General features: G+C 28.8%; 2 protein-coding genes across 2 annotated transcripts; one reads left to right on the top strand and one right to left on the bottom strand.

The window, feature by feature from the left end:
• Positions 1,132–2,288, bottom strand: LOC105171796 (myb-related protein Myb4-like). The gene is made up of 3 exons (XM_011093026.2): positions 2,109–2,288; positions 1,884–2,013; positions 1,132–1,754 (listed from the first exon to the last, which is right to left on the bottom strand). Exons 1-3 carry the CDS (start codon positions 2,239–2,241, stop codon positions 1,229–1,231), a joined length of 789 nt encoding a protein of 262 aa, XP_011091328.1. The 5' UTR covers positions 2,242–2,288; the 3' UTR covers positions 1,132–1,228.
• Positions 9,882–10,448, top strand: LOC105171795 (protein NDR1). Its single transcript, XM_011093025.1, has one exon. The coding sequence runs from the start codon at positions 9,882–9,884 to the stop codon at positions 10,446–10,448; it is 567 nt and encodes a 188-aa protein (XP_011091327.1).

The raw sequence follows: 13,652 nt of genomic DNA, 5'->3' as shown, positions 1-13,652 counted from the left end.
GTGAAAGTTCGGTTAAACCGATCATTTTCAATATTTTGTTTTTTAAATTTTGATTTTTTGTTTCGGTTCTTGGTGATTGAATTGAACCGAATTTTTTTTTTATTATTTAAATTATATTAAAATATATTGTTATATATTATATAGTAATATTAATATAATATAAAATAAATACATTACATATTTGGATATTGAATATTGTAGTTGTACTATTAAATTTGAATTTAAATGAAATGAATGGATTGTTATTGTGTTCTTTTCTTTTCATTTGAAACATTGAATTGTATTCATAAATATTCTTTTCATGATATATTTTATTTATTAAATTTTGATATTTTGATACATGTATTTTTTTCAATAAAATTAATTATATATATTATTAAAGAAAAAAATGATTTTTTGATTTTTTTAACCAAAAAACCAAACCAAACATTTTCGGTTTTTAAAACCACTCGAATCAAATTTTTGGTTAACCGAAAATTAAATTTGGTTCGCCAAAATTCACATCCCTACTAAAAATCGTAATAAATAAATATTATTAACCATGAAATAAAATTAATAAAAAATTTTTTTTTTAATATTTTCATCATAAAAAAATTATTTATCACAATTAAAAATTTGTTGTTGTTATTCTTTTTTTGGTGATGAATTTTAGGACATCTTGTTTGCGCCTGCTAATCGGGACGGATATTTTCCGCCCAAAAAATCCACAATTAATAATCTTTTTTTAGTGTCTATTCAACTTCGACTTTGGTTATATTTTTAGTCAATAATTTGTATTATATTAATGTTATATCTTAATTAGTTAATAGATTCAAACTAAATACTTAGTAAATTAACAGTAATTGATGAATCAATTACATCACCTTATAAAATTCTTTTGATTTATCATAATTATCGATCTTTGATTAAATGACTATGTACGATCTGAATCATCCTTCATACTCCATCAAAACCATACGTATCTGTGAAACTAATTAATAGTAATTCAGAGTGAATAACAATTTATGTCCAAATGATATTGTAAATAAACAAATTATTCCTTATATAAATAGAATAACAATTTACGTCCTTAACACATAAGAGAGTTGCTTGCACTTTTTCCTAGTAATTTAGTCCAGAAAATATGCGGATTCAATTGTAAACATAAATCAATTAGAATAAATTTGTGCAGCTTTTGATTAGTAAACAGTTATATCTAAATCAATAATTATCCATACTTGTCTAACTTCTACAAGTAGTCATCAAAACTTGAAAGGCCAGGAGAAAACAGCGCTTCCTCATCTGGTGCCCAACAATTGAAATCTTGGACGCATGAGGATTTGTCTACCATAAATGGCTCACTCCAGAAACCGTCGTGGAATCCAAAGGTTGACTCTGACAAACGGGCAAAATCCCCCGAATAGAAAAATAAAGAATCCGACCCTGAAAATATTTCAGAGCAGTTTTGTTCGTCGGATGAATCTGAATCCCACTTGACAGCACCAGAAACCACAGTTTCGGAGCTTGACGACTCCAGAATGTACATATCAGAGGACACCTGATCATCAGGTTTATCATCACAACTACTGCGGGCAAAAGCTTTTCCGCAACTTGTGTTGCAATGAGTGATTTCTGAAGATTGCTCCTCCTGGAAAATTCCAGCCTGCCCGCCTGATTTATTAGCTTTTCTACCGCGCGTCTCAAAATGTGTGTGCCAGTAGTTTTTGATCTCATTATCGCTTCTGCCGGGCAATTTCGCTGCAATAGCAGACCACCTGGAAATCACAAATGAGCTTAATATACAATCAATTTCAGTTGCTTTCTCCATCTAGTAACATTACACACGAAATTGCTGAGTTCTACACAGGAAACATTCGTCCATGATTATGAACTGTAAATCATACTTGTTTCCAAGTTCATCGTGAAGCTTCACGATCAGATCTTGTTCTTCTTTGGTGTAACTCCCACGTTTTAGGCCTGGTTTCAGGTAATTCAGCCAGCGCAATCTGCAACTCTTCCCACATCTGTCTAAACCTGGAAAACATATTGCAGAATAATCATTCGTGTTGTAATAAATATATAAATGAATACATAGATGTGGACTAGCTAATGATCGGTGTATTTCGTACCAGCAAACCTGGGCAGTAATCGCCAGTTCCAGTGGCCGTATCTTAGAATATAAGCTCTCAACTTGTTGTCTTCTTCTTCACTCCATGCGCCTTTTCTCAGTCCCTTCTCGTCAACACGAGCAGCCCTCACCATTTTCAGTACACCACCTAATTTCCTTATCTAAGTCCAATCTCAGATCAGTTTACTCCACACCCTACGTTTGAAATGAGCCCACTCTTACTTATATAGTAGAACCGCAAGTAGGAAGCAACATAGGAACCGGAGTGTCCTAATCTATATTATGCTTATTCAACACCCATGCGCTTGAAACTTGAAAGGGACTTGAAAATATTGAGAAAAATGGAAGGAACAAAGAGACTTCTTATTTGTCCACGTGCTTATCTTGGCTTTCTAAATGATAGGAAGTTCTAATCCAATCCCAATCATATATGAACCAATTAAATAATAGATATAATATGTTTGTCGTGTATAATTAGTGTACGATCCAAAAAATGACTAATTGCATGAAAATTGTATTATAGTTTTTATCTGATTTGTTTTATTTGGTCAACTTGGTTTAGATAAGATTTTTTCCTAAATTGTATATATGAGAGTTATACTTAATTATACATTAGAGTTTTCTAGAAATACAAAATTATATTTTTTCAAAAAATTTTAAAATTATATCTGCACCCTCTTTGAGAATTTTCCATGTTTCGTGTTGGTTAGTGTTTGGACGAAAAATGCTAACCTTAGTAAAAAATTTCAAAAACACTCAATTTTATCCTTCATTTAGCATTCCGTATAATTTATTAACTAAGATACATTAATAATATTTTTATACTTATAAAGGATAATTGTAATATATAAAGTTAAAGATATTGTTTTCGAACTATTGTTATTGGATAAAAATAGCGGTTATTGTATAAAAAAGCTAACTATATTGTTAGTAACTGATGCCTAAAATAAAAAAATTTATGTAACTTGTTTGCTGATATTAATATTTTTCATTCGAACTCTCACAAATTGATACAGTTGTTAATGGAGAATTTTTATGAAGATTGTAATTGTTATTCGGAAATCTTTTTAATGAAGATATAATTTCATATTTTTAGAAGTGTAATTAATTCTATTTTTTGATATGTTTAATAAAAGTAACTTTTTTATATTGTCACCTCAATTGAAAAACGCAATTTTAGTCCTGTAATTTATGGGGATGACATTTTTAATCCTGCATAAATTGATTTTTGTAATTTAGTCCAATAAATTTAAAATTTTGACAATTTTCATCATTTTCTGACTAATTTGGCTGGAATACTGCATGTGACTTGCACATGACCAAATTAAATTGCAATGTTAGTCTGGTAATTTAGGGGTGTTGGCATTTTTAATCCTATAATTTGAAATAGTTGATATTTTTGGTCCTGCATGAATTTATTTACAGGGCCAAAATTACACGTAAATTGAAATTTTCAACCAATCAAAAGGACTAAAATTATCAAAATTAATTATGAAATTACATGACTAAATCGCGAAAAGCAATTATATTGAACAAAAAATACCACTACTCTTAAATTACAGGATTAAAATTGATTTTCCCCACTCCAATTAGTAGCAACAAGAAATGTCCAACATACAGGTATTTACATATTTCTTGCAAGTATAGTAGGTGGTCAATTTTATTTTTGGGGTTTCTTTCTTTTATTTTCGATAATGGGGCATGATGCTGACGTATGTAAGAATTGAGTTGTCTTATGTCATCTTATATTGCAATCAAGTCTCATGTCATCGTATATTGCAATCAAGTGTGAACCCAAAATTGTAGTTCCCTAGACAAAATATTTAAGAAAAGACAAAATAGTTCACACTTCACATGATCTTTTCTTAAACTTATTATTTTTGAGTATTTGATCACATAAAATAGATTATAATATATTCACATAAAATTTGATGGACTTTGTATCTATAAAGTTATTTTTTTAAATAAAACGATCAATTATTATTTATCAAAATAAATTAATTACAATAATTTCCTTTAAATATCAATATTTGACAAAAATTACTACAACAATCAATACCCTAATCCGTTACAACCAACATCAATTAAAGTGACAAGGCCTACTATTTAATAGAAACAACTACCCACATATAAGGTTGGTCTTAAACTCATGATCTTTAATGTTATGGGCCTCAATTTCGCCAATTAAACTAATTTTCATTGACCCATAATATCAAACTTAATCATTGTATTACTATCTAGAAATAATGAATTTTTAGTTCTCTATTTTTGTTCACATGTTTAGCCATGAATAAATCTATGCTGTTAGCTTTGACTAGAAATTTTTTACTATTAGTTATAATATAAATGGCTTTTGCTAAAAATTATAGTAAATAAATATTATTAATCATGAATAAATAAAATTAATGCAAAAAAATATTTTCCATGATTAAAAGTCATGCTAAAATTATTTATCATGAATTTTAGCAATGACAAATATTTTATCCATTCTCGTAAAAACCACAGTCTAATAACCGTTGCTTGATTCATGGTCAATAACTATTTATTGCGACTATTTATTATAAGTAAGTCATAATTAAATGCTACATTCCTAGTAGTGTTACAAAATATTAATAGAAACAATAATAATAATTCATAGATCTTGGAAGGAAAATGATAAAGCTGTCTAGACCGCATAAACAGGGGTTTGTTTCTATTTAGGATAATTGAAACAAATTTAAGAAAACAACAAACAGCATGACCTAAAGCATCAATAAAAGGGTTAATTACAAAATCTCTTCTCAAAATTAATATAATTACACACCATACCCTTTCCTTTTTTTTTCTTTTTCTTTTTTATTTTCCCAACACTTAATTATATGATACCCTCTAACGTCTTCGATGACAAGTGATTATGTTATAAAAGAATTTCTCTATATATCCTTAGTATCAAATTTAAAGGACTATATCAAAAAAAATAAAAGTTATAAAAGGGTCCATTGTTAAATAATATTATTTCTATTATTTACAATCCAATTTAATAGTATGTTATTTTATGTCCTCATCTCCAGTAACATTAATTACAGATATTAAATACTAAAACGAGGCCTGACGATATCATTTATTATATCCTGATCATCAGTACGAACGTTATACATAAATAAAATTTTATTCAATACAAAAAATAGAAATAATTCTTGAATATATGCATGTGCATTCACAGCTTGGAGAACATGTTCGGCGCACCCCTCCATCATTTTTTATTCGGTTTGATTAATCGAAATGCACATACCTACTTGTAATTAACAATTAATTTGATAACAATTTGTTCAGAACAAGTATTTTCATAAAATTATTTGATTTTCTTTTATTTTTTTATTTTCAAGAACTGATACATGTTTGTAATTTTAACATCTATACCGACAAGGTTTAGTATAGTTTACGAAATCCAATTCTCATCACTACGAGGTTGTGGTTTGAAAAATGTAAGCTTTAGTATATGTATGTGTGCCAGCAATTCATTTTTTCCAAACATTTTAGTATTTGATAATTTAATCCACGTACGGATCATGTAAGATTAAATGACTATCCATTTAAAAAGTTTGAAATGTTGCAGGATATAAAATTTTATATGTAATTTTTTTTTATTTTTATAAATGAATTGCAATGAAAATTAAATTCAGAACTACTTATTTGATCTGACTTTAAAACTATATTAAATAATCACTGTATAAACAAATTTAAATTATTACATATAAAAGAATCATATAACATTAATACTACAAATCAACAAATCAATTTAAAAAAGAAAAAAATTCAATAGTTCAACTACTGTGATAACAAACAAATTAATGCCATATCTAAAAACATATATCCAAATTAATGCCATTTCAATGAATTATGAGATTTAATTTATACTTTATACTTTCATTCATATTATAAGTATCTGTCTTATTCTCTGTGCTTTTATTATGAATAGTATCTGTATTATTCTTTGTGCTCTTATTATGAATTATAGAGCCCATTGTTCATTGCCAAAAATAATTATCTAGCCAATTGAACTTGCAAATTCGTAATTGTTTGTTTAGTTCAATAATTAGTGGTAACACATTGTAATTTATCATATCGTGGTGGGAGATTATGTTATTGGGAATACACAATCTAACTTAAATAAATCCTCATAGTAATTTATTGGTTAGCATTGGGTCTTTATAGTTTTTAATGCTATTGGTAAATAAAATTTTAAAAACATTCTAAAAATTATTTACTAATTAATGATTTAGTCAACGGACACATGGAGCATTTCAGAAACCATTTCAGGATCAGAAATTTTCATCACGACGACAGATGTAATTCAACTATGATAAGTAAGTAGAAACAAACAAAAAAAAAGTGAAAATACACATATATTTGGTCTCTTTGTTTACGTCCGCCACTGAAAACACCACTTCCCGTCTGACTTGCATGTGTTAAGCATGCCGTCAGCGTTCGTCCTGAGCTAGGATCAAACTCTCCATAAAATTCATAGTTGCATTACTTATAGCTTTCTTGTTTGTAGACAAAGTGGATTCGGAATTGTCTTTCGCATAATTTGTATCCATGCGCTTCATATTCGCCCGGAGTTCGCCGTCCAAAAATATAGCCATCCCTCCCCCTCACGTCAAGCGTTTGTTGCGAAAGAAATAATTTACACAACAGGTAATAATAAATTAAGATAAATATAATTGTTTTCTTATTCATCTACTATTAATTAATTCATTAAAATCTTCATTAATTCACTATTGAAATATATTTAATTAACGTTTACAAAATTCTCAAGAAATACATTTTCAAAGACCCAATAACTTTTCAAGGTTACTTAAAGATCATAAGGAAAAAAGAAAATTTTCATCCTAATTCGTTTTCAGTTCCTAAATATATTGAAATTCTTTTTTAGTCTTTTAATTTTCAAAATATTAACAGTTTTGGTCCTTAGACCTAATTAATGACTATTTTGCCCTTATAAAAAATATATATAGTCCAACTATCTTTTCCTTATCCCAACATGCTTTCAGAAAGGAAATTAAATCTTCATAAATTCATACATTTTTTTGACCGTCTTATTCCCAAGTATTCCAAATCCTCGGTATTCCTGGATAGTGTACTTGAAAAAAGTCTGTAAAATCGAGGACTTGGAAGACCCGGGGAATAAGGCAGTCAAAGAAAGGTATCTCTAGAAGAATTATAACATTTAACTACGATTAATTATCATAGTTAATAACAAATAGTTGTAGCAAATATTTATTGACCAAGCCATGCAACGGTTGTTGGCCGTGGTTTTTGTGAGGGTGACTTTTACTCATGGCAAGTATTTTTACCATGGATCTTAATCGTGGCAAATATTTTGACCATTTTTCATAGTGGGATAAATAATTTTTTAATGGTCACTACAAGAAAGTATGATATTAATGACAAATTATCAAGTGATAATTTTAAAGTTATCATTAATAAAATATATTGAGTGACAACAACTTTTATCTTGTCACTATGTAATTATTAGTGACAAAAAATATATACAAAGTTGTCACTAAATACAATTAGTGATATATTTATAGTGACAATTTAGCGACAATATATGATAGTAACAACTATTGTTTGTTATCACTAAATCGTCACTATACATGAATCACTAATTGTATTTAGTGACAACATTGTGGACATATTTTTATCATTAATTCATGTTAATAATAATTTTTACAAAATAATAGTAATTATTAAAATTATAAAATTTCTTATTATCACAAATTAAACAGTCTTGTCATTAAATATATATAGGTAGTAACAATATTAAAATTGTCACTTGAATTTTTTGTCACTAATCTTCTGTTTTCTTGTAGCGGGTGGAAAAACTGATTTTTTACATAAGTTTTGATTAATCGTAGTTAATAGTAGTCATTTATCATTGTTTTTAGCCATAGTCATTAATATTGTAGAATATTATTTTTTTTTGGTGTACGAATTTATACAGACATAATTTTATTTTTGGAAGCATATTGAGCCTGATCATGAACATAAAAAAAAAGATAGTTAGACTATATATATATTTTCTTTGAAAGGGCAAAGTAATTATTAATTAGGTTTAAGGGTCAAAACTATGAACATTTTAAGAATTAAAAAATTAAAATAGAATTTTAATAGATCTAGAGACTAAAAATGAATTAGTCACAATATACGAGGACCATGATATAATTATCCCTAATTCCTATATAATATTGACCATGATTATAATTATCCCTAATTCCTATATAATATTGACCATCGATCTTTGCAGGTTTGACTTATCTGTATTTTTTAAAAAGAAAAGTAAAAAAAGTGGACTTATCTCTATTTTAGTACTAGAGCAATACTGTAATGCCCAAATTTCGCGGAATACTTTATTAGTTTATTTGGAAGCTTAAGTTGAAAAGTAATGATTTAAATGCAATTTTAGTTCTGTAATTCAGATTATTTTGTATTATTGCTCTTCAATTTTCTAATATATTATTTTGATTTTGTATTTTTATTTTTGCAATATCAATAATATTTTTTGTTGGAGTTCACCCTTCTCATCGATGAAAGTAAAATACGGCAAAGAAAAGAATTAAAATTGCAAAATTAAGAAAATGTCGGATCAAACTGATATAAATTCTAAAAAGTTAAAAGACGAAAATGTCAAAATAGTCTTTAACTCAAAAGTTACGCAGACTTATAACTTTTTAAAAGTGGTCGATTTTTTTTGAAAAAGTGAATAAACATAAAAATTAGGAGTGTTTAAAAGTAATAATTATAAGTAGAAATTGATACGCTTTGGGAAGAAGAAAACGGAAAAGAATGAGGAGGAGAAACATGCGAAAGGCAAACGGCATTATGATGGTTTATGTTTAATTTATTTCTTTGCGTCTATTTATTTAATTAATTTAAGAAGAATTTTGACCTGATAAATAAATTGCAATAATTTTAAAATCTTTTGAAAATATCCCATCGTCGTGTCTGAAATTGTAAAAACGGATTGTTTAAAAATATATATTAAAAATTGTAGATTAGAAACGACAGTTTTATTACTAATTAGCTCGACGCTGATTTTAATATCAATTTTTTTCGTAATTGTTAAATTATGTTATTATAGAATTGTTAGTGGTGTCGTATATATCAAAGTATTATGAAAAGAGATATTATTAATTCATAAAAATTGGTAATTGAATATATATAAAAAAAATAGTGATTGAGATAAGAATGATAATAAACTATTTTTAATGAGAATATGTATAAATAAACCTATTTTTACTTTGACCCTTATTTTAAAAATTGAAATAACAAAGAGTGAGAATGAAACCAAGCAAGGAAACCAGGGCCTCACACTTTCTTATCGCTTTCACCACATGAATGTATAGACTTATGTCACTTGTGAAATTTATTTTCATAATAACACATGTTTGTTAATTATTATTTAATTAAAATTAGTGATTTATTACAGAAAAAATTTTCCTCGAATTAAGTTTGGACGAATGAAATCAATCACAAAGCAAGTGTGTGACACTTTTTCTGTAATTCGTCACTTTTCTTAAATTGTATTCCAATCACATAAAAATTGGTCTGAATTTGATCGAACGGGTCGGACTAAAATTTCGATTGTAACAACTATAATTAACTTTGTTTCTTTCTTGTGATGTGCTGTTGGTTGAGGTTTTCCTTTATATAATGGTGCCCGGAAGGTAGACATAAAGCAGCATCCACACCATCTCTTCATCTTAGACTCCTCCAGGCCAGCCGTGTAAGCATGAGTAGTTCCGAGGAGGTAAAAGCCGCCTGCAAATGCCTGCTGGGCGTCCTTGTGCTCCTTATCTGCTTCTTCCTGAGTTTTCAGAACCACAAGCCAAAATGCTACATAACTGACTTATTTGTTCCGGCCCTCAACACATATACCAATTCCAGCACCACCAGAGCCAACACCTTTATCTTCTTCGACCTTAAGCTCGAAAACGTAATGCCTTTCAATGGCCTTCGCTACGATAACGTAAACCTGACCATCTCTTACAACTACGGTGGAGACAGGAGCGCGCTCTTTATCCCGATAGCCCGACACACGGTGCCAGGATTCTACCAAGGCATGAGGAAGACAGCCCACAAGAGAGACGTTACCACGACTCGTGGAGTGCCATGGGGGGACGCCTTTGCGGCAGTTTCCAATGGGTCGACCGCCGTTTTCCGGGTGGATTTGGCTACTAAGGTTAAGTCCAAGCAGTATTTTTGGTATGCCAAGAAGCAGAGGCTTACGGTGGGAGGTATTGTGGGCGTCGGCAGTGCAGGTTTAAAGGAAAACAACAAAGCAAATAGACTTAGATGAAAAGTTGGGAGCTTTGATTGTTTGTTTTTGTTATGTAATTTCTCCAGTTTCGCGGTTCCTTTTCCTGTTGTAGTTTGCTTTTCTTTCATGAATAAAATGACTGCGTTGTTTATGTAAATCGTTGGGATATTTTATGCTAACGCTTGATTGGATCCACGCACTGGTTGCTGATACGATGATGGATAGATTAATAATACATCGATTCAAGCACAATGAGTTTCCCATTTTTCATGGGCCTAAACTATATATATTCGTCGATAGCGTCTCCAACTAAATTGAAGCTAACGAGATGTAGTTCAATTGGTGAAATTGAGATCTCATAATTTTATTTATATAATATTATTGATCAGAGAATGATTGTTATAATTGTATTTGTTGGATATTGATATTTAACATGATTTATTATAATCGAGTTATTTAATCATTATATTTAATCATATTATTTGATATGATAAAGAGTATATGATCATTATTATTATTGGTAGTTGTTAAATATTGAAATTTATGATTGTAATCGGCATATTAAAAAAATAATAATTTATCACTTTCATAAAAAAAAAAAAAAAAGTATACCACCACGACAGAAACTGAAATCCTAAATCATATACCACCACGACAAAGCATGGGTTGTTAGATGCAAACTAGGTGTTGATTAAAGTTGGAAATGAAAGAGCAAACTAATTAAAGACTCATCAATCAACCATTATAGAAATTAATAAATTAAGAGACGAAAAAGCATTTCTTTTTTTTACCTTTTAGTTTTGACTTCAAAGTCTTTGTTTATAATTATGGAATATTCAACTTAATTTTCAAGCTAATTAAAGTGAAATTTTAAGATGCATGCGGTAGGTAACTTGCATGTGGAGTAACCTAGGACTACCAATGGCTTTTACTCGAGTTTTAAATGTTTGAATTGGTTTAGTTGTACATTATTAATTTAAGGGAAAAATACGAGTAACTTTATCTGATATTGTAAATGAGCAAATTATCATTTTATAAAAATAAAAAAAAGTAATTTACCTCTCTGTATTTTTTAAAATACAGCAATTTATTCCCCATTATTAAAATGCAGCAATTTATTCCCCTTTATTAAAATGCAGCAATTTATCCTCTTGTATTAATTTGACAGGGGGTAAATTCTCTCATTTTAATCGTCACATGGGATCATTTTTTTTATAAGGGGATAATCTGCTCATTTATAATATTACAGAAAATAAATTGCATTAAACCTTAATTTTAATGATACCGTTGCTCACGGTTAATTAATTCATATACTTTTTGTTTTCTTTTCTTTCATGGTTTTGCGCCCGAAATTCAACTCATAAAAGGAATTACATTGTTTCTATTATTCAAAGACAATTAAAAAAATAGGGATAATTACACTTCACATTGAGGTTTGGTGTAATTATACGTAAACTCTCTATAGTATGGGAAATTACATATAGCATCCTTAAAGTTTGCCTCCGTTTAACAAATAAGTCTCTCCATAAGTCATAATTCACTGAATTTATTGATATTAACAAAAAAATTGAATGAAAATTGATATTTACCCTTAATTGACTGATTACTGGTTTATTGTAGGTCAAATAATTTTTTTTTGATCTAAACTACCCTTAAAATGATGAAGATATACCTCCTCATATGCATTAACATGTGAAAACGTATGGGGATAATCTGGTCATAAAAAGATTTATTTAGCCTACAATAAGTCTGTATTAAGTCAATCAGGGGTGAGTATAGATTTTTTTTTCCCTAATTTTCTTTGTTAATATCAACAAATTCAGTTTATTTTAACTAATGAAATGACTTATTTGTTAGATGAAAGATAACCTTAAGGGTGCTAGATGTAATTTTCTAAATCATAGAAAATTTATGTGTAATTACACCAAACTTTAGAGGTAGAAAGAGTAATTATCTCCAAAATATATTAAGAATGATAAGTATGAAAGACTTTCCATGCCAAAGAAATAAATTAAGGGACTATAAGAATCAATGTATACATTTTTCCCCCTATAATATTTGACTTGGAAGTATAAACCATAGAGATTGCTTTATTTTCATGTAAGACAAGTGCATGGATTGAAATTCAAACTGGAAGAGCGAGTTTAATGAATTAGTTTAAGGTCATGGGTTCGAATTTTATTGAACGTGTGGATATTTGTTTCACTTTAAATGAATATATTATAATTTGAACTCGACTAAAAAGATGTGATCTGGTCCGAAATAGAAAGACGTGGATCACATATATATATATATATATATATATATACTTCTAAATGACCTTTAATTATAATTCAATTTAAATAGGGTAGTTGGGAACTCATCTAGCTATTTAAGTACGGTGGTTACGGTATACTCTTCTTGCCATGTCTTGGACTATCTAGTAACCCTTTGGTCTTGATTTCACATGCCTTGGGAATGTGGTGGTTGTAATAACTTAATTAAATTAATGTTCTCCCCAAGATTGGAGTTCATTTAGCCAATTAAGAGACAACAAAATCTTCAATAGATCATTCAGAAATAAATTAAGAGACTACGAAGGATAACTTTAAACATTTCATTTTTTTTTCCGACTTGAAAGTCTTTGTTTATTGTGGGAATAAACTTTCTTTCAGTTCATAAATTACGCAGACTTTTTATAGTATTGAATTGGGAAAATTGTACTTTTAATCCTATAATTTAGGGGTGGCATGTGTAGTCCTATACAAATTGATTTTTGTATTTTAATCCCATAATTTTAAAATATTAGTAATTTTAGTCTTTTTTCGATCAATTTGGCTGGAAACTGCAATTTCCTTTTAATTTTGTCCTATAAATAAATTCGTGCAGGACAAAAAATCCCAACTCTTCCAAGTTATAGGACAAAAAATACCACGCCCCCTAAGTTACTGGATTAAAATTACAATTTAATTGAGTCATGTGCAAGTCATATACAATTTTCCAACCAAATTGGCTGAAAAAGGATGAAAATTGTTAAATGTTTTAAGTTATAGGATTAAATTACAAAAATTAATTCGTGTAAAACCAAAATTACCACCCCTCCTAAGTTACAGAACTAAAATTGAATTTCACCTTATTGAAATTGCTATCACTGTTAGTTACAATTAATGATTTCTCTAGTAAATTGGTGTAATAAATTATGAGGGATGCATTCATAAGGTAAAATCGAGTTGAATTCATTAGCTAAAATACTATATTGAATGT

The sequence above is a fragment of the Sesamum indicum genome, linkage group LG10, assembly GCF_000512975.1.
Source record: "Sesamum indicum cultivar Zhongzhi No. 13 linkage group LG10, S_indicum_v1.0, whole genome shotgun sequence".
NCBI classification, from domain to species: Eukaryota; Viridiplantae; Streptophyta; class Magnoliopsida; order Lamiales; family Pedaliaceae; genus Sesamum; species Sesamum indicum.
The sequence above is the reverse complement of the archived record's forward strand: the minus strand, read 5'-3'. Positions and strand labels throughout refer to the sequence as shown.